This window comes from Phodopus roborovskii, unplaced genomic scaffold, assembly GCF_943737965.1.
Source record: "Phodopus roborovskii unplaced genomic scaffold, PHOROB, whole genome shotgun sequence".
Lineage (NCBI taxonomy): Eukaryota > Metazoa > Chordata > Mammalia > Rodentia > Cricetidae > Phodopus > Phodopus roborovskii.
Genome location: NW_026126407.1, coordinates 60,082,887 through 60,104,302, shown reverse-complemented (window position 1 = coordinate 60,104,302; position 21,416 = coordinate 60,082,887). Strand labels below are relative to the sequence as shown.

At 40.0% G+C, this 21,416-nt stretch overlaps 1 protein-coding gene across 5 annotated transcripts in view; it reads left to right on the top strand.

Annotated features, from left to right (window-relative positions):
* Parn (poly(A)-specific ribonuclease) overlaps nucleotides 1-21,416 on the top strand; it is a 163,883-nt gene that overhangs the window by 121,783 nt on the left and 20,684 nt on the right. For all 5 annotated transcript variants that reach the window (XM_051181461.1, XM_051181460.1, XM_051181459.1 and 2 more), the window contains one exon: nucleotides 1,043-1,211. In XM_051181461.1, the coding sequence (XP_051037418.1) occupies nucleotides 1,043-1,211 (169 nt within the window). The remainder of the gene's footprint in view (nucleotides 1-1,042; nucleotides 1,212-21,416) is intronic.

Genomic DNA, 21,416 nt, shown 5'->3' with positions numbered 1-21,416 from the left:
GGTCCCAGCTTGTGATCTCTGCTGGAGTCAGGTGTCTTCCCAGGGTAAACTTAAACTTCAGGTTAGTTTCTAGTTATTCTCCACTGAGCTTTGGCATGGCAGCAGTGTAGCCAAGTGGCAGGTGTGTACCAAATTGTTCTGGGTCCCACATGTTTGTGTGTGTGTGTGGGGGGGGGTTGGAAATCAGAAGATAATCTCAGGAGTTGGTACTCAGCTACGTTCCACCTTTGTTGGAGATAGGGTTCCTCACTGGCCTGGAACTTTGCCATGTAGGCCAGGGTAGCTGGCATTTAAGGTTCCTGGGCCTATCTGCCTATCTCAGTCTCCTAGCTTCCCATTGCTGGGATTGCCAGCACATGCCACAGCCCCCAGCTTTATTTGTTTGTTTAATTGTGGTAATATCAGATCTGGGGATCCAAACTCAGGTCCTCATACTTGTAAAGCAGTCACTTTACTGTATGAGCTGTCTTCCCAGTCCATTGTTTCTCATTGTTAAAGATAATTCCTCTCTCATGGGTGTTCTGTGGAGCTTAAACACAGTATCTCTAAAACAGAGTACAGATATGTAGCAGAGTTGTCATACCAGTGTGCATGCAGCCTTTGTTACCATTTTATTTATAATAGTGAGAGTTTGAGGTTATTACCTAATGATTGCCTGCTTATACTTTCTTATTCTGAAAAATGAAGTTTTCAAGCTGTCTTACTAGGTGTAAACACCTGGAAAGGCAGTGTTTTGTTTATATCTTTGCAGTGTTTTCCTGTTTACAAAGCCCCTCACACTGGGGGAGGTTGAGGAATGGACTTGTTACTCTGCGAGGAGATCCTGAGACAAATATCAGCCAGTTAGGGTCTTGAACCCTGAAAATCCCCTCACCCCCAACCTCTACTATGACAAAAACCCTACTCCGTCCAGGGTGGGCACTCTCTCTATTTTCAACTGCTTTATCAGACAGAAGGAGGAGATCCATCAGCCCAGACTTCTTAACCATCTTTCTTAATGCTATCTTCATCTTTTCTAAGGATTTCTTTCTCTTCCTTGTAGCTGTTAATACCAGCAAATATGCTGAAAGTTATCGGATCCAGACCTATGCAGAGTATGTGGGAAAGAAACAGCAAGACAAGCAGATCAAGAGGAAGTGGACAGAAGACAGCTGGAAGGAGGTGGAAAGAAAGCAACCCAAAGTGCCAGGCCCCCATTCCCATACCAACAGGTGAGCACCTGACTGGGCTGAGGACTTGAGCTGTCCCAGCAGTGGACCTCTTGGTGCTTCCTTGGTGACTTAGGAGGAAAATGCCTTTTTATATAATGTTGTTAAGTAACTGATTACTGCTTCATATTTTTTTAGTTTTGTCCTCCCTCCCTCCCTTCATTTTGGTTGCCCTCAAATTCAGACTTCTTTGGTGGTAGATTTATTTTTTTTTTTTTTTTTTTTTTTTTTGCACTGTCTTATGAGTATTCCAGTTCCTTATATTTGAGCGATTATATAGACACATTCCTCTGGAGTAAGTGAGTAGGAATGTGGACTGGGTGTCTATGACATTTATGTATTTGTTAAGCTTTAAGCTTTGCAGAAACAAAGCTTAAAGCTATCAAATGGTTCAGTCTCTACAGAACCATTTTATAGCCACCCGTAATATGTGGCTTCAAGTGCTTCACATACTTGCCAACATTTAATGTTCTCAGTTTCAGTTTTAGCTATTCTAGACTGTATGAACCAGCATCCTATCTAGTTTCTAATTGGCATCTCTCTCAGGGATAATGAAGTGAACTATGCTTTATTTTTACAATGCTAGGAATTTAGCTGTACCTCCAGCCCTTGGCTACCTTTTTAATGTATTTATTGGCCACTCAGGTATGCTATTTTAGATGTGTATTGAGTGTTGTGACCCCCTTGAAAACTGTGTTGGTTGCTTGTGTTGCTTTGAAGTATTCTGGATCAGTAATGTGTGCTGAATACTTATATTTGAGAATTGATTTGCTTATTCTCTCTCTCTCTTTCTCTCCCTCCCTTTCTTCCCCCTTCCTTCCCTCTCTCCCTTCCTCCCTTCTTCTTTGAGACAGGATGTCTTTATGTAGTCCTGACTGTCCTGGAACTCATTCTGTAGACCAGGCTGGCCTTGAACTCAGAGATCCATCTGCCTCTATTAAAAGTGGTGCTAGGATCAAACAACCACCTGGCTATTTAAGAAAATCTCTCTTTCTGTAGACATGTAAAACAAGCTTTTCTGGTGGTGTGGATTGTAGGCTGGTAATCCTTTACTCTATGTCTATAAACCAAATATGAGATCGTACATGCCATGTTTGTATTTTTGTGACTGAGGTTACCTTACTCAGTGTGGTTTCTTCTAGTTCCATCCATTTGCCTTCGAATTTCAAGATTCCATTGTTTTTGTCCACTGAGTAGTACTCCACTGTGTAAATGTACCATATTTTCTCCATCCATTCTTCAGTTGAGGGGCATTTAGGTTGCTTCCAGGTTCTGGCTATTACAAATAATGGTGCTATGAACATAGTTGAACAGATGCCCTTGTTGTATGAATGTGCATCCTTCGGGTATATGCCTAAGAGTGGAATTGCTGGGTCTTGAGGTAGACTGATTCCCATTTTCCTGAGGAACCACCATACTGATTTCCAAAGTGGCTGTACAAGTTTGCACTCCCACCAGTAGAGGAGCAGTGTACCCCTTTCTCTACATCCTTTCCAGCATAAAATGTCTTTGGTGTTTTTGATTTTAGCCATTCTGACAGGAGTAATATCAGAATTGTTTTGATTTGCATTTCCCTGATGGCTAAGGATGTTGAGTACTTTCTTAAGTATCTTTCAGCCATTTTAGATTCCTCTATTGAGAATTCTCTATTTAGTTCTGTACCCCACTTTTTAATTGGATTATTTGGTGTTTTGGTAACTTGCTTCTTGAAATCAGCCTTCTGTCAGATGTGGTTGGTGAATATATTTTTCCCATCCTGTGGGCTGCCATTTTGTCTTGTTGACTGTGTCCTTTGCCTTACAGAAGCTTCCCAGTTTCAGGAGGTTCCATTTATTAATTGTCGATCTCAGTATCTGTGCTACTGGTGTTATGTTCAGGAATATACCAATTTATTCAAGTGTACCTCCCACTTTCTCTTCTAAGAGGTTCAGTGTAGCTGGATTTATGTTGAGGTCTTTGATCCATTTTTAAGTTTTGTGCATGGTGATAGATATGGATCCATCTGCAGTCTTTGGATACAAATTGGAAAGAAAGAAGTCAAACTTCCACTGTTTGCAGATGATCTGATAGTTTACATAGGTGACCTGAAAAACTCTACCAGGTAACTCTTACAGCTGATAAACACTTTCAGCAAAGTGGCAGGATACAAGACCAAGCAAATAATAAATAGATATCATACAGACGATAAAGGGACTGAGAAAGAAATAAGAGAAATATCTTTCACATCTTTTCTAATAGTCACAAACAACATAAAATACCTTGGGATAATGCTAACCAAACAAATGAAAGATCTATATAATAAGAACTTTGAGTCTTTAAAGAAAGAAATTAAAGAAATTACCAGAAAATGGAAAGATCTCCCATGCTCTTGGATAGCTAGGATCAACATAGTAAAAATGGCAATCTTGTCAAAAGCAATCTACAGATTCAATGTAATCCCTATTAAAATCTTAGCACAATTCTTCACAGACCTTGAAAGAACAATACTCTATATGGAAAAACAAAAGACCCAGGATAGCCAAAACAACCCTGCACAATAAAGGAACTTCAGGAGGCATCACCATCCCCAACTTCAAGCTCTACTTAGAGCTATAGTCCTGAAAACGGCTTGGTATTGGCACAAAAATAGAGAGGTAAATCAATGGAATTGAATTGATATTAAACCACTCACCTTACAAACACCTGATTCTTGACAAAGAAGCTAAAATTATACAATGGAAGGAGGAAAGCATCTTCAACAAGAATATCTCTTAATGAGCAGGTATTTTTAAATTTGGGTGATTGTGGTAGTTTGAATGGCAGTGCTCCTCTTAGGCTCTGCTGGAGGAAGTATGCCACTGTAGAAGACTTTGAGGTATCAAAGACTTGCACCATACCCAGTTTCTTCTCTGTTTCTTGCTTGGGGTTAAAGATGTAAGTTCTCACCTTGCTTCTTCAGTCACTATGCCTGCCTGCCGCCACACTTCCCCATGTTTGAGCATCCAGCAGTGTGAGTGTCTACTTGTCATCTAGAGGGAGGCAAAAGGTACTTGGTACCTGGGGAAAGGTGTAAAGAGTATGGTTTTTCTGCCTGCCGCCTGGTCTTGTCCTGCCACCGTGCCAGCCCCAAATAACGCACAGAGACTCTGTATTTGATATTATGCTGTTGGCCAGTTACTAGTTTCTTAACGGCTAGCTCTGTCTTAATTATTAACCCATTTCTATGTATTTCCACGTGGTCTTACCGAGAGCGGAGGAATGGCGGTTCTGTTCTCTCCAGGCTCTCCATCCTGACTCCTCCTTTACTTCTTCCTCCTGGTTTCCTAGTCCCACCTATCTTCATTTCCTATTGGCCAACAGTGCTTTATTTATTAACCAGTATGAGAAACATATAAGAATGACATCTCCCATCAGAAAGGAAGAGGCTAGATGCCACCAGGAGCATCTCTAACCCTGGCTCTCACTGTATTGCTGGTCAGCTCCTGAACCTTATTCCTAAAGGTGGTGGACTCTGATCCATCTGAGTCCATAAATCAACAAACCCTTTTTCCTGTCAGTTGTCTTGGTCCTGGTGTTTTATCACAGCAGAAGTGACTGATTCTGTGATGATCTGTTTATGGCTTTTTTTCTTTTATAGTTAATAGATAGATTTTTTTTTCTTAAAAAATGTTTGTCTACTCTAAGGTAGTCATGATTTTGTTCATGTTTTCTTTGGGAGGTTTGTTTTGCTTTTCTACGCGAGTTATGCTCCATTTCAAATGAATTTTGATTATGTCATGAAGTGGTTGGATTCTTAATTGGCTTCCCAGAGCTTGTGTTTTGAAGGGTTTCTCTCACCTGATGATGCTGGAGGGTGAATGTTGACACTTCAGGAGTAGGGCCTGGTTAGAGGGTGTAAGCCATTGGGGAAGTACACTTCAAAGAGATTCTGGGTCTCTGTCTCTTCCTCCTGCTTTTGGGCAGCTATGAGGTGAGCAGCCTCACTATACCAAGTGCTCCTGCTGTTTGTGCTGTACCTGGAGTCCCAGGGATGGGCCAGGCAGTCAGCAGCTGAGAGTCCTGATGCTGTGATCTTCCTTTGTCTAACTTAGGGATTTTGTTATACTGAGAAGCTGACTAATGTTTGGAGGTTAAGGCTTAATGTTTCCCATATGTATGCCTGGTTGTTATTTTAATAATACTTTTTTTAAAAACACAAATTAAGTGGAGAGTCTGGAGAGAGCTTCAGAGCACTTGCTGCATGTGCAGAGGACCCAAGTGCAGTTACCAGCACCCACATGGCAGCTCACAAAGACCTCTAACTCCAGTTCAGTGGCTCTACTTATATCTTCTGGCCTCCATGGGCATTGAATGCACATACAGACTAGCAGACATAAACATGTATACATAAATAACAATTAAAATAGGACCCCAAAACAAAACAGAAAGGCCACTGAACTCTTCATGACTCATTGGCTTGACTCACCACCTTTGTGAAAAACAGACCTGCATGAGTCTGGTTTTTTCCAGTCTCTTCTGCTCCATTTATTTCTTTTCCTATGAAGATTCCAAGATCTTCATTGCTACCACTCCCTAAAAATGTTTACCTTTAATTAACACCTAGGCTTTAACTTTCTTCTTTGTCAAGCAGGAAGTTTGTCTTCCTTTAAATAAGTTTCCACTGATATTTTCAAATTTTGCAGTGGCTTTCTAGATATTTTTCATTTTTATATTTCATATTTATAATAATTTAAGTTTTACTTTTTTGATACATTAAATTTTTTTTTTATTCTTACTTTTTTCCAGACAGGATTTCTCTGTGTAGCCCTGGCTGTCTTGGAACTTGCTGTATATACCAGGCTGGCCTGGAACTCACTGAGATCCACCTACTTCTGCCTCCCAAGTTCTGGGATTAAAGGTATGCACGACCACTATCTGGCTTGATACTATTATGTCTAGACTTCCCAATACAATTCCTCATGTTATGGTGATCCCCAGCCATAAAATTATTTCATTGCTACTTTTTTACAGTAATTTTGCTACTGTTATAAATCATGATATGAATATTCATTGTTTTACTGTCTTAGGCAATCCCTGTGAAAGAGTCATTGGGCTCCCAAGGGGTCTCAATCTACTCTTGGGAGTCAAATGACCCACAGGTTGAGAACCACTGAATTCTATCCCTGCTGGACCTATTTTATTTTTAGCTATGTGCACTTGTATATGTCTCTGGGTGAATGCATGTGAAGGTAGGTGCCCCTAGAGACCAGAAGAAGACTCGGGTCTCCTGAAGCTGGAGTTATAGGTTGTTGTGAATCATTGTGGGTGTTAGGAAACAAAACTCAGGTCCTCTGTGAACAGCACATGCTTTTAACTGCTGAGCTATTCCTCCCGCCCCACAGTAATTCCTGGCAGCTTTAGGATTTCTGTCTTCACACGAGAGTCCAGGTTCTTCCTGTACACTTTTTGCCATCCTTTTGGAGTTGATTGTTTCTCTAAGCTGTGCTGTCCCTGTTAGTAAGGAATGATAACCCTGCAGCTCTGGCCTGCCGATACTATGTGTACTGATGTTTTCATAGCCCTTTCAAATAAAAAGATTTAGCCAAGGAATGTTTTTTTTTTTTTTCTTTCCTTTAAAGCATAAACATACATTGATATTTCCTATTTCCTTTAGACTCTGGAACTTCCTATAATTTCTTCTGCTTTAACTTTTTCTTTTCTTGTGCTGAATGTTTTGCTTTCTAATTATATAAAGGTGTTTCTTGACTCTATCTTACCTAATATGTACAAAACTAATTCAATGTATATATGTATATATATATATATATATATACATATATACACATACATAAATAATTACTTGACCATTCACCCCCTACTATGATTTGGAGGCTGAGGTTTGGAGTTCAGTGGTAGAATGTTTCCCTAATACGTGTGAAATCCTGGTTTTGAGCCACAAGAGCATGTGGTTTAAAGTTACTTAAAGTAATTCTGTCTGTGTGGTTAACCTATAAAGTCAGTAATCATATAATTGTTTCTGGTTTCTGTTTTTTTACTCTTCAGGATTCTGTTTCTTATCATTTAAAGGTGCTATGTAACTGCAGAAAACCATTGTGCACATTTTATGTGTAGATCCACCAGGCAGATTACACATGGAGAAGCCAGCCCAGTTTCATTTTGTGTGTAATATTTCCTTTCACTTTTATGTGTGCAAATGAACCCCCCCCCCCGTAAGGAGTATGGCAGAGTCTCTGTATGTTATTTGGGGCTGGCACGGCGGTGGGACAAGGGCTGGAGGAAAAATACCGTACTCCTTACACCCCCCCCCCACCTCCATGGTGGCTAGATTAATGGGAACACCACTTAGACTGTTGTCTGTAATGCTGCCCTCTGTGACATCTCTCCTGTTGCTGCCCATCCATGGGGCTTCAGTGTGCTGAAGGCCCCTTGGTGAGAAAAATGTTCTTCTAGTCTACACCATCCACCTGGTAGTAAAATTCAGGAGAAGTGTATAAGCCAGAGCTTTGTGAAAGTCAGCTCTGGCTGAGGGAGTAAAATTACAATGAATTATAGGTTAATTGTAGCCACAGGGTGACTCTTTGTCTCAAAATACCAACCAAAGTAAACAAAAGTTATTACCAGTCTTTTTTTGTACCATTGAACCATAATCTTTGTCATTTTCATTCATTTTCTCTTTTCTGCCCTGACTGTTTAAGGTCACTAGCTCATACCATGCTTCCTGTAATGTTCATGGACCAGTGTGGAAATGAAATAGGTCTTTTCTGTCTGGGTGCCATGCTGGATTCTTCATTGTGTTTCATTTAGGATCACAGTTGCCAGAGCCATTTTATATCATCATTTAAAAAAAAAAAATTAAAGAAGAGATCTAGGCAACTTAGGATAGAATTTTTACAGTAGAATTTGATTTGAAGCCTTTCGTGTGAGGACAGGGAATAGAAGGAACCCTTGGAGACTCAGACAAAGAACTATGTTGAGTTCTTCCTGTTCAGTTATTGCCTGTTGAATGTTTCACCTGTTGAATGCTTCATCTGTTGCATGCTACGCCTGGTTCATGCTTGCCTGGTGCATGCTTCACCTGGTGGATGCTTCTTTTTTGTGCTGCTGGGACTGAGCTTGAGACTTCATGCATGCCAGGGAAGCACTCTTATCACGAGGCCATATCCTCAACCCTTAACATCTTTTTATACCTGGTATTTCTTCTGTCATCTGTGATATAGGGTGTCATGTATTTGACAGCTCACTGAGTTTTTTGTTTTTTTTTTTTTTTTCAGATGAAAGTCTTATTTAATCTAGCTAGGATCTGGTATCACCTCTGTAGTCAGTGGTATAGCAGTTAGATTTATTTAAAATTACCCATGTATATTTTATATTAATTAAATTTATTTATTTTACATCCCCACCACAGTTTCCCCTCCTCTCCTTCCATTCTCTCCTTCTTCTCCCTGTACCCCATCCCCTCCTCTGTTCATGTTTAGAAATGAGCAGGCCTCCCATGGATATCAACAAAGCATGGGATATCAAAGTTGCGGTTGGACATTCCCTTGTATTAAGGCTGGGAAGGCAACCTAGTATGAGGAATGGGTTCCCAAAGCATTGGAGACATCCTCTGCTCCCACTGTTTGGAGCCCCATAAGTGCACCAAGCTACACAACTGTCATATATATGTAGAGGGCCTAGGTCTATTGCATGCAGATTCCCTGGTTATTGGTTCCAATTCTGTGAGCTCTGGTGATTCAGACAGTCCTTCCTCCCCTTCTTCCATAGCATTCTCCAAGCCTAATGTCTGGCTATAGATATCTGCATCTATTTCTACTAGTTACTGGATGAAGCTTCTCAGATAACAATTGGGGTAGTTACTAATCATGTTTTGTCTTTCTGGGTCTGGATTACCCCCATCAGGAACGTTTTTTTTTTTTTTTTTCCCTAGTTTCATCTATTTGGCTTCAAATTTCTTGATGTCGTTGTTGTAATAACAGAGTAATATTCCATTATCTAAGTGTACCACATTTTCTTTATCCATTCTTTTTTAGGGAGTATTTATTTTCTGATGCCTGGGAATGAACCTGAAGCCTGTGCAAACTAAGTAAGAGCTGTGTTGGAGCTTCAGTCCCAGTCCTAGCTGAGTCACTGCATTTGGTGGCATTGTTGGTTTGCTTTTCACTAAAATATAGAACAGTTTTGCAATGACTCATCTCTCTTTAAATTTGAAAATATAGGTTTGTCACTATCTCTCTGGAATTTGGCACTGAATGCTAGCTTTCACCTTACCACTTTGAAGTGGCACATCATCTGAGGATTTTATTTTAAATAACATGAAACTAAGTCTGACATCTTGCATGAAAGTTACTTTTGATGTATTTGGATTGCTTTTGTGTTTCCCGGTAGTTTTTTGAGAATCAGTGCTTTCTTCCTATGTCTTCATATTATGTACTTTATTAACCATAATTAAAAGTCCTTACCAACCAGCTCAGTTACTCATACTTACCTTCATATTAGTGTGACATTTACAATTCTGTAAGGGGCGCTGCTGACCTTTGACATAGATTGCCCTCAGAACATTCTGATTATGCTGTCTGGTGACTAAATGCAGAACAAATTTCTTATTTGAATTTCCCAGATGACATATGTTTATACTTGTTTTTCTTTTTTTGATATCATGTTGCTAAAATAAAACATGAAATGTGTAAATCTGAGATTTTAACTTGCTGGATGCAAAAATCTTTAACATTTCTCCAGCAGCTCTCTGGATACTTTACGCTTAGCTACAATTCAACCTGTACCCCCAGCCAACAGGAGCTGCAAGGTGTTTCTATTTTTTTGGTGGACAGGCATAGGGATGAAGTGACTGTGGCCCAATACCAGGCTTGTCATTCATCTTAGATCTGAGATGTGACCCTTGTTCATTCAGGAATCCATGAAGCCAAGCATGGAGTACTTATTTGTAATCCCAGTACTTGGGAGGCTGAGGCAGGAGGATTGCTGCAAGTTCTAGGCCATCTTGGGCTACACAGTGAATATCAGGCCGGCTAGGGCCTTCTCAAAACAAACCTTGTCAAAAACAAATCCCTGGAGAAGAGAGCTTTCATCTCTGGCTGTGGAGAGGGTAGAACTTTGCATCATAGGTCTGTGTGCTTCAATAGAGCAGGGCAGTGTAGATGAACCTTGATGAACAGTGGACCACAAACACCCCTGAGTTAACAAACAGCCATCCAGCCAATGGTGGGCCCTGCTGGGCTGTTTGCTGGCCTTCTCACTGCTTAGCCATCAGGACCACACTCTTCTTGCTGCCTGCACCTGCCTCATTTCTTTCTCGCTCCCCACTTCTTACAGCTTTTCATTTTTCATATATACAAATGGAGAGTTCATGGTTCCAGTGTTATAAGAGTGTGTCATGGTAGAGAGGCATGACACCTGGATCAGGATGCTGAGAGCTAACATCTTGAACTGCAGGTAAAAAGCAGGTGGGGGTTGGGGGTGACTGGAGGATTTTTAAATCTCAAAGTGCAGCCCAGTGACAAACTTTCTCCAACAAGGTCATACCTCCTACTCCTTAGTTCCATCAACTGGGAACCAAACATTTACACATTTGAGCCATGAGGCCATTCTCATTCAAACCACCACATTCTATTCTCTGGTTCCCATTGGCTTATGGCCATATGATAATACAAAAATGTATTTAGACCAACCTGTTATCTCAGTCTTAATACCATTTTAAAGTCCAAAGTCACTTCTAAGACGGAATGCAATCCCCTATAAAATAAAAAAGCAAATTATATGCTTCCAGCATAAAATAGATACATATTACCATTCCAAAAGGGAGGCATAGTGAGGAAATACTGGGCTAAAGCAAGACAAATCAAAATTGCTGCCTTTTGAAGATTTGGATGATTGTCTAAACATTCAGATCAGCTCTGAATCTGATCAGTGTCAGCTCTGAAACTTGGCCACCTTCCTTTCTTAGCACAGAACAGGAGATAACAGGGGAATAGAAAGCACTTGCTGTCCTTGAGTGTGCCATGTGCCAAACACCATAGCATGTAATATATGGTTTTCATATTTAATCCTTGCAACAGTCCATTTTCTTTATGGTTTGTTTTCTTTTTTTTACATAAGTGTTTTGACTTCATGTATGTCTGTGTACATGCCTGGTACCTACAGAAGACAGATGAGGGTATTGGATCCCCTGAGCTGGAATTACAGGTGGTAAGCTAACATGTGAATATTGGGAACTGAACACAGGTCCTCTGCAAGAGCAACCAGTGCCCAGCCATCTCTCTAACCCAACAAAAATCTATTTTTTTTTTTTTTAAAAAAGGAACTTGCTCAGAGTCACACAACCAATGAAAGGTAGGCTCAAGCCCTTATCTCTTGCCTCAAATCCATTCATGGACTATCCTATCCATTGGGAAAGCAGAAAAGTGTTCTTTCCTTGGATATTGACAAGCGTATGATCTTCTTAGGTGTCTCTCATGCCCCCTTTCAGAGTTCTTTCCCTTGGTACTCTTGGAGAAAGTAAGAAGAGGGAAAGCTGATACTGTTTTTTATTCATATTACCCTTCCAGCACCTTACCCCTGCTGCATGTGCTATTCCAGAACATGAGTGAGTGGCACTTGGAATACATCTTCTTTCTCTGATTTTATTCAAGGCCACAAAGGTTGCCTTTTTCTCTTTGTAAATCCATAAAGTCATGGTAAGGACTGGAGGGGTGGCCTGGCAATTAAGAGTACTTGTTTTTGATTCCTAGCACCCAGTGGTGGTTCACAACCATTCGTTGGCATACATGTGCTGCATATACATACATGCAGGCAAAACATTCACGTATAAAATAAATAAATCTAAAACAAATTAATGAAGTCATGCTAAAAATACTCTCAACTACATTGCTAAAGTTATAACAGAGACTCATTTTAATATCTTGCCTGTTATTTCTACCTAATGTCATGTAAAAATGAGAACAACCCCCTGTGTGCCTTGGAAAGTCAGATCAAAGACCTTTCCTACATGCCACACCACAGTTCTCAAGGGTAAATAAAAGGAAGTCAGTATTCAGGCTGCCATGCTCTCAGAATTACACAGATGTCTAGGTGTTTTAAAAGATAAATGGTGCATTTATATTTTTCATCAATTTAATCTATTCTAGGTTCTTGAAAGAAGTTGTTTTCTGATTTTCTATAGTTATAACCTCAGAAGTGCCTTCACAAACCTTCACAAGATACAGGGAGAATATGGACTAGCTTTTGGTGAGTGAGTCTCTGTTCTGAGGGAACTGAAGTCACAATTTCCCTACCAGGTGTGAAGCCATCACATCCTGGCTCTTCAGAGCAAATCCATAATGCAAATACCATCACCTTACTTGGACTGTGGCAAACATGTCTACTTATTTAGGATGGCTGAGTTGGCAATACATGGTGAGACCATTAAAATTCAAAGCAGCATTCTCCACATGGTTGACAGCCCGTTTCTATCCCTCAATATCTCTCTGTTTGCTGTATTTTCCTGTAAAGGGCATCAGATAAAGACACACAGAGTTGAGTCCTTCCAGGCACCTCCTCTTCCTGTTTATCTTTTGTGCAGATTAACTCACTTCTAGTCTGACCCTGCTCAGCTGACAGTGCAGAACTTTCTTTCCTACTCAATTACAGTTAGTGGGATTGAAAAAAAAGCAAAAGGAACCAAAATGACAATTTCTGAAGAGATAGAATGAATGACTATCTTGAGAAACACAATAGAATAAGATCAGGTGCTGTGTTGGTGTTCTTTAGGGAACTAGCTTTGAGTTTTTTCCTAGAGTCATTTCTAGGATTCTTTTCCTAGAGTCATTTCTAGAGTGTTAATATGTAGCTGTCCTGATATTGTGGTAACCCAGTGAATGGAAGTAGAGTATATATCATTCTGTAAATGTGTTTCTCTGATTGGTTAATGAATAACCTATAGGAAAGCAAGATAGGAGGGGCTAGCAGACAAGGAGGATTCTGGGACATGTGGTAGAGAGGAGTCAAGATGTAGAACATGAGAGAAGTAAGAGGTCCGGACCCTTTCTCTGGTAAGATAAGACCATGTGGGAACACTTAGATTGATAGAAATGGATTAATATTTAAGACCCAATAAGAAGCTCTCACCATTGGCCAACAGCTTTATAACTAATAGAGTCTCTGTGTGTTATTTTGGGACTAATGTGGCTCAGGGACCAGGCTGGCAGGAAAGTGCTAGTTACACACCCAGACTAGAGTAAAGGGGTCTTTGAGGAATGGTAAGTATCTCCATTGTGTGAGCCAAAGTGTAACCTAATAAAGCTATATCCTGTGGACTTGGAGAGGACTTGTGCCACTTTCCAAAAGGGACCTGGAAGCTCCAAGAAATGTGACATACCAATTTGTGTCAGAGCTGTTTGTTTTTAAAGACAAGTGCTGATTTTCTGTTGGTGTTTTGCACTTGAGTCAGTCTGTGTGCAGTCATTTACATTTTTTCTATTAAAATATTTTCCTTGTTATTTTTATTTACTGGGTGTGTGATGTGTGTTTGTATGGAGGGGTGTGTTCCATGAATGTGTGGAGGTCTGAGGGTGAGTTTTGGGAGGTAGTTCTCTCCTTCCTTGGGGATTCTGGGAACCAGACTAGGTTGTCAGGCTTGTACAGCAAGCACCAGACCTGCTGAGTACCTCATAGCTGCTTTTAAAATGTTTTCAATAAAAGCCATAGAAGACTTATTTTTTTAATAATAATAAAAAAAATAGTCCTAAGTGGCTACTATTCCGTATTTTGAAATTGAAAGAAATTGGTTTTGGGGAGTTTACTCCCTCCTTTATGTAAAATAAAAATAAATGCTTTGGGAGGGGGCGGTTAAGACAGGGTTTTGTTTGCTGTGTATCCCTGACTGTCCTTGAACTCACAGAGATCTTCCTGTCTCTGCCTCCTGAATGCTGGGATTAAAGGCATGCACCACCACCACCAGGCTCTAAAAATACTTTTAAAAAGGCAGTTTTCACCTACTATTTCCACCCTGTTCCCCTCCACCCCTCAGTTGCCTTCTCTACCTGGACCCCTCATCTCTAGCTTAGTTCGGTGTCCTCTGTCCCCTTGAACTGTTCTAAATCCTTTGCATTCTCAGGGCATCTACCTTGTATAGAAATGCCTCAGATTTTGATTGGGATGGGTCAGAGTCTTCTTGCACATGGTGTTGTGCCAATTTGTAGCTGTATAAGATCTTTACAGGAATGTATTTCTCACCTCCCAGTTTGTATGTTTTCAGTGTCATGCTTGGTACTTTCCCACCTTATAAACACGCACAACACTGTTGTGTTGAATAGTCAGTGATCCTTCTGAAAGCACTGAGTAGTAAGAACTCTGAATATTTACCTAGGTGGAAACATTTTGATGCTTGTCTTACTGGTTCTAACTTAGGATGTAGAGTAAGTGCTGGCCAGTTATTCCTCTCCCATATGTTTGGGCTGTGTTTATGCTGTCTTCTGTGCTTTGAACATCCAGAAACTTCTCTGAGAATTTCTTTCATGTGATTTTTGTTTTCTGGCCTTTCCTCGGGCATCTTGGTCTATCATCTCAATTACTATCCTCTTATCTGGCTGGTTGCATTCTCCAGCTCCTCTGGCCTTCACTTGCAGTACTCCCAGTAGCAGCAGCTTTTATAACTGGTATTGTCAAGTTGGTTCTTTGTTATACTTTATCTTTTCCATTCATTTTCTCTTTCCATTTAGCCTTTTTAAATGTTGTATGGGTTTGTCACTAGAAACACGGAGCTGTGTTTTTCTGTCTAAGCAAGAATTGAATCATTGACTTGACAGATAGGCCCTGGAAGCTCTGGCATGGTTGACAGCCAGGCATGGTTTACAGAATGAGGGTCTATAGTGAGGTTAGTGCAAGGTGTAATCTTCAGCTATGTGTTTGGGAAGAAGCAGTGCTGAGATCTCTAAATGCATGCTTATTTTTATGTCATGTCTCCTCGCCTCCTTTACATTCCTTGGATGTTCCTTGCTTTTTTGATCTTGATGACCTTTACAGTTTGGAGTAGCGCAAGTTACCAGCACTATAGAATATCTCTCATCTGAGTCTGTCAGACAGTATTCTAAGTGACACTTAGAAAACCTATCAGTGTGGCTTCCATCATGACTCTGCATTGTTGATGCTTCTGCATTGTTGATGCTTACCTTAGGCTCCCAGATGAAGTGATCTCAGGTGTCTCTGCCACCAAGTACTAACTTCTTCAGTTCCATACTCCACTCTTTGAGAGGAAGTCACTCCAGTGAGCCTTTCATGTCTCAGGGACTGTGTCTGCAGATTCAGACAACTGGAGGTTAGAATTTTCAGGGAAGATAATTGCTCCTTTGCTAAGATGTACAGACTTTTGCTTCTTGTTACTGTTGCCTAAGGTGCAATGTAATGACTTCTTGGATACATTCTATCAGTGGTAGCTGTGGTGACTAATCTTACAGTGTAATGACTGGTTGGATACAGTCTAACATATTACCTGTCATAAATAATATAGAGATGATTTAAAGGATGCAAGGGAATCATATGGGTCAGTGGTATGCCATAGGGCCACATTTATATGAGAGGCTTGGCATTCTTAGTGTTTGGTGCTCTTCAGGGTCTTGGGGCCAGCCTCCTGAGGGGGCATTTATGACTTCCCTCCCTAAGGGAGGAGCCTCCTGGTATTGCCAGCCTGATAGAGGTGGGGTTAACTGGTGTTTTTCCTGTACAGAGTGGTGGCATGAGATACTCTTTTTGAAATGCATCGTTGCCCTGAGATTACCTAACTTCTTTCAGGCTTGAATTTTGTGTCTGTGTGTAAATCTTGGCCTATCCAGGCAGTGGTGGAGCACACCTTTAGTCCCAGGACTTGGGAGGAAGAGGCAGGTGATCTCTGAGTTCCAGAATAGCTGGTGCTATACAGAGAAACCCTGTCTCAAAACACACACACACACACACACACACACACACACACACACACCTACACACCTACCTTTGCCTAGATTAAGGTCATTAAGACCTTTTCATAGTTTTTTTTTTTTAAGCCGTTTCATAGTTTTCACTTTTATGTGTAGTATAGGTGATCAATTTCAAGACTGTTTATAGATGATGTGAGATGATGGCACATCTTTATGTTTGCATATAATACCCAGCCATCCTGGTACTGCATCTTTGAAAAGCGTACCTTTCTTCCATTGTCAGAGTCATTTAGCCTTGTATATAATGTGGGTCTGTATATATAATGTATATAATGTTTCAGCTCTGCTGTGCTCCATTGCTCTTTGGATTTTGTCTATAGTAATAAGTTCACTTATGAAAATAAGCTCACTCTGTCTTAATTACTGAAACTTTATAATGAGCCTGATTTAAGATGTTAGATGCTTCATCTCTAAAAAGTTTATTCTTGAAGTTATTCATTTTCTGAAGTATTAGTTAGTTGGCCAGCTCCCACAAGAGCAAACCAACTCCCTGATCATATGGGGAGAGGGGAATCATGGCAGCTGTAGGGACCAGAGCTTAAGTACTCCATAGGCACAGTATTGGGTACTTCAGGGGGAGGAGCCTCCAATGGAGGACTTTCTAAAGGTAGGATCTGGAGAGAGAGAGAGAGAGAGAGAGAGAGAGAGAGAGGTGGGGCCTTAGCAGAGTTCCTAACTAAATGTCTGGGCAGGGTTTGGAATTGGGGGAGTGAAACCAAATTGATTCCGAGTAGTTATGTCTTCTCATGGCAGCGTCTCACAGTATCGGCATAGGATTTTGTATGTACATTTTGCTTTGTATTACTACAATAAGTTTTATGTTTTTTTGTACAGATTGGATCTGCAGATCTTTTTTTAATGTTTTTATTAGTTATAATGAGTTTCTTGATGACATTTTCATGAGTGTTTATAATATCAATCATATTCACACGCACACACACACACACACACACACACACACACCACTAATCTCTTTTGTCCCTTTCCTAGCTTTGAGAACCCCTCCTTGTCGTTGTTGTTTGGTGTGTGTGTGTGTGTGTGTGTGTGTGTGTGTGTGTGTGTGTGTGTGTGTGTGTGTGTTAGAGAGACAGAGACAGAGAGAGAGAGAGACAGAGGCTGCTGATTTTAGTAGTGTTACCTATAGTAGCATGTGTAGGCAGACTTTTCTTTCCTGCCCACAGTTCCTAAATAAGCAATATGAAGAGTAAATATTAATTATAAATAAATGTTCAACCAATAGCTCAGGCTACAAACTCTTACATTTATGTTAAACCGTGTTCTTATCTAAACTTTGCCACATGGCACAGTACCTTTTCTGAGTATGGCATGTCTTGCTTCTCCCTGAATCTGCTCGACTTTGAAACTCTGCCCTTCTTTTTCCCAGCAGTCTCAGTTTGGCTCCCCTGACTAATTTATCCTGTCCAACTATTGGCCAGTCAGCTTCTTTATTAAACCAATCACATTAACACATATTCACACAGTATAAAGGAATATTCCACGTTTCCCCCTTTTGTCTAATCAAAAACAAAGCTTTTAACTTTAACATAGTAAAATCATATACAACAAAGAAGTTATTATGTAAGAATTACTGATATAATATCCATTCCATTTGTATTTGGCAAATTTAGAGAAAATACTATCTCTCTTGTCTTTGTGACTTCTAAAGTTTTATATCTAACTTACCTTTTATTATAACTAAGAAAAAATTTTAACTATGGCTATCTAGTCTTGATCTCCATCAAAGACCCCAGAACAGTGAAATGTTACCTAATGACAGGAATATCTGGCTGCCTAAACAGTCGCCCAAGTGCAGCACTGGGTTATCCAACTTTGGGCTATAGGCCTAGTGTATCTGACAGATGTTTCTGAGAAGTTGGGAATTTTGAAAAATTTTCTTATCCTATCTTGGCAAAGTTTAGCAGTCACTTTTTTTTTTTTTTTGCATTGTGCTGGTCCAGTTTGGACAGTATACTGTCAGCAATTCAGGCAAGGACTATTATAGATAACTATTAATCTGTATTTCTTAGTTATCTATTACATTATAAAATGAGTTGCATAAACATAATACCCCAAACAAGAGTAGAAAAATACATATAGTCAAAAACAAAACAAAAACCTTTAAATTTGTATTAATAAACCAAAATCCGTATCAATGTAAAATATTTTGAGGTTAATAGTTGTTTTTGCATTAAAGTAGATTCAGTAACCTGTTTTATCCTATCTTTTCTATGTCCCCCAATTTTTTTTTTCAGAATAAGACCCCTGAATCTAATCTCCTTTGTTCAGCATTTTTTTCCTGACCATTACTAATAACAATTTGTAACTACTCCTACCTTAGATGTTAACAAGCATCCATAACCAAAATTTTGGGAGTCTGAGCGTCATTCTTTAGACTGCTTCCTGCTGTCTGAGGGGGATGGTATCTTTGGGGAAACCTTGAGAAAATCAGGATAATGATTAAGTCTTGACTGCCATAGTCTGTGAGTAGTATCAGCCAGCAGCAAGTTTCCTATATTTTTAATTCAATTTTGAAATTAAGACATTGTAAAAAATATATAGGTTGGTTTAATCCAATAGTTTCCTTTATCCAATGTGTCTTAGCAGCTGTTATTCCTTCATTAGCAATCAGAAAATCTAATGACAGCACAATAACACACAGAATCCAGACTGTGTATTTTTTATTTTTACATGGCTTATTATATTATTTAATCCTTTTTTTTAAAAGAACTTCATTATTGTTAAAGAATTTTTAAAGATTTATTCATTTATTATGTATGCAGTATTCTGCCTGCATACCAGAAGAGGACACCAGATCTTATTATAGTTGGTTATGAACCACCATGTGGTTGCTGAGAATTGAACTCAGGATCTGGAAGAGCAGCCAGTGCTCTTAACCTCTGAGCCTTCTCTCCAGCCCCTTTTAACCAGTTTTTAATTTCTGACTATCTCTACCTTGTCTCTTTTCTCTCCCAAGCCTATGTACTTTTTTAAATACACTGTAACCTGTTTAGAGGTTTGTTTCCCACCCTCCATATGAATCTGTCTTTACTGTGTATCTGTAACCATTTTCTAGCTGCATGAGCCTTTAAACTGTTAAATGGTATGGCTAGGGCCCCTGAATCTGTTTTGGTGGCTGGCTCCATCCTGCTTGATTTCCTGAGAGCCTAGCTTCATGGTGGAGGTACTGGCTGGCGAGAGCCATGTTTAACACCCCAACTCTGGGGAATTTTGGAGTCCACACACCACCAGTGTGATGCTCACTGCTCGTAAGCCCCATTTAGGTGTTAGATAGCAGGACCTCTTAAAAGAGCCATGCTTGTTTTTTGTTGCTAGCATTGAAGCCATCTCTTAAAGGAGTCGCATCCCTGCTTACTGTTAGCAAATACAGCCTACTGGAGAAAAGGCAATAATCACAATAATCAAGAAACAGCTTGACTCTGTTTTTGTGTGTTTAGAATCCCTTTTTAAGCTTTGTCAGACTTTATGTAGAAATTCCTGTCCCATGTTGGAACACCATTGTAGGCAGACTATTGGGCCCACCAGTTCCCTAACAACCTACATGGAGACTAAGTATTAATTATTAATGTTCAGCTAATAGCTCATGCCTATTACTAACTAGCTCTTACATTTTAAGTAACCTATATTCCTTATATATGCTCTGCCATGTAGTGGTACTTTTTTGGCATGGCACATTCATCTTCTACTCCCTCTATGTCTGTCTGACTGGTGTCTTCTCTGACTCCACCCTTCTTCCTTCCAGCATCCTCAGTTTGGCTCTCCCATGTAGCCTTATCTTGTTCAACTATTGGCCAGTCAGCCTCTTTATTAAACCAAACCAGTGTAATTTACACAGTGTACAGAAGGATTATTCCATAAGCATGGATGTCTGTTTATAGCTGCATATGCACTTCACCAGTGGCTGTCCCATTGAAGAAAATGTTTTTCCCTTCCCCATCAACCTTTAACATCTCAGGGATGGATGGGCCCCTATGAGCCACCCCTCTTCCAGGGGTGGTAGAGGTGGAGGTAGTGTGTTGATGGGCACAATCTTATGAAGATCCTCTATAGATAATCAAGTGTGCAATAATCATGTCCTGCCCAGAACCCAGCATTCCACACTATTCTATCCACTTCACTTCCTCTGGCTTTTACAGTCTTACTGTCTCCTTGTTCATGATGTTTCCTGAGCCTAGAGGGAGTAACTGATTTTTATATTTTGATTATACTTCCTTGGACCTTGCATTATAAATTCATTTATTCTATTAAGATTTTATAGATTGTCTGATATTTTTGTTTTGATAGTCATATCTACAAATAAACGGACTGTGGGACTGTTTCCCTCTCATGCTATGCTATGTTGGCTAGGGTCTCCAGTGTAGTTTTGAAGTCCTGAGCCTTTTTGTCTTTTTCTTATTGCTGAACTTAGGAAAAGCTTTTTAAATTTCACTTTTTATTGACTTTTTCTGACATGTAGATAGGTGTGCATAAGTTCAAGGCACATGGTAAATGGAAGTTGGCCACCAGGATGTGGGGATGGCTGTTTGCCCTGTTTCCACACTGACTGGTATCCTCAGTCTGAGGCTTCTGCGGAAGGATCACAGTCCCAGAGACTGTGCCTATTTGGCTCCTGCTGGCCAGACAGGGTGATGTGCAGACTCCAGAAGAGACTTTCGCTCATGCTGTCTTCTTCTTTCAGGAATCTTGGGCTTGTCATCTGGAGAGACTTTAGGGCTCTTACTAGTCTTTCCTAGAACATTTGTGCAGATCAGCCTCTCAAGGCATACTCTTTGGCACACCTCTCCCTGCTTTTCCTCTTTAAGAGTACCTGAAGGTGATATCATTCCCCAGCTACCTGGCCTATTCTCATCCCTGGAGGTGTGATCCTCTCCACAGACAGATGGGTGTGTCAGTTTGTCACACTTGGTCATATCTAAAATCCTCATTTTTTTTTTCTAGTACTGAGGGATTAAACCTTGGGAGAGTATCTACTGAAATGTTCATTTTTGCTTCTGTATAGTCCAGATGTTCTGAATTCAGCATCAGCAAATTGAATGTTGAGTCTATGTTCTTCATTTAGGAGTTAACATTAAAGCAGTTGTCTTTTGTGTTCATCATCAGAATTTTCTCTGTTGAAGTAAAAGGAGTTAACAACGAGAATTGTTCAAAATATTCAAACTGGACTATTGTAAAAGGTATTTCTAATTGAATGACAAAAATTTTTTGTAACCCATTGTTTTTCTGCTACTGAAGCCAACCACATGTTCAT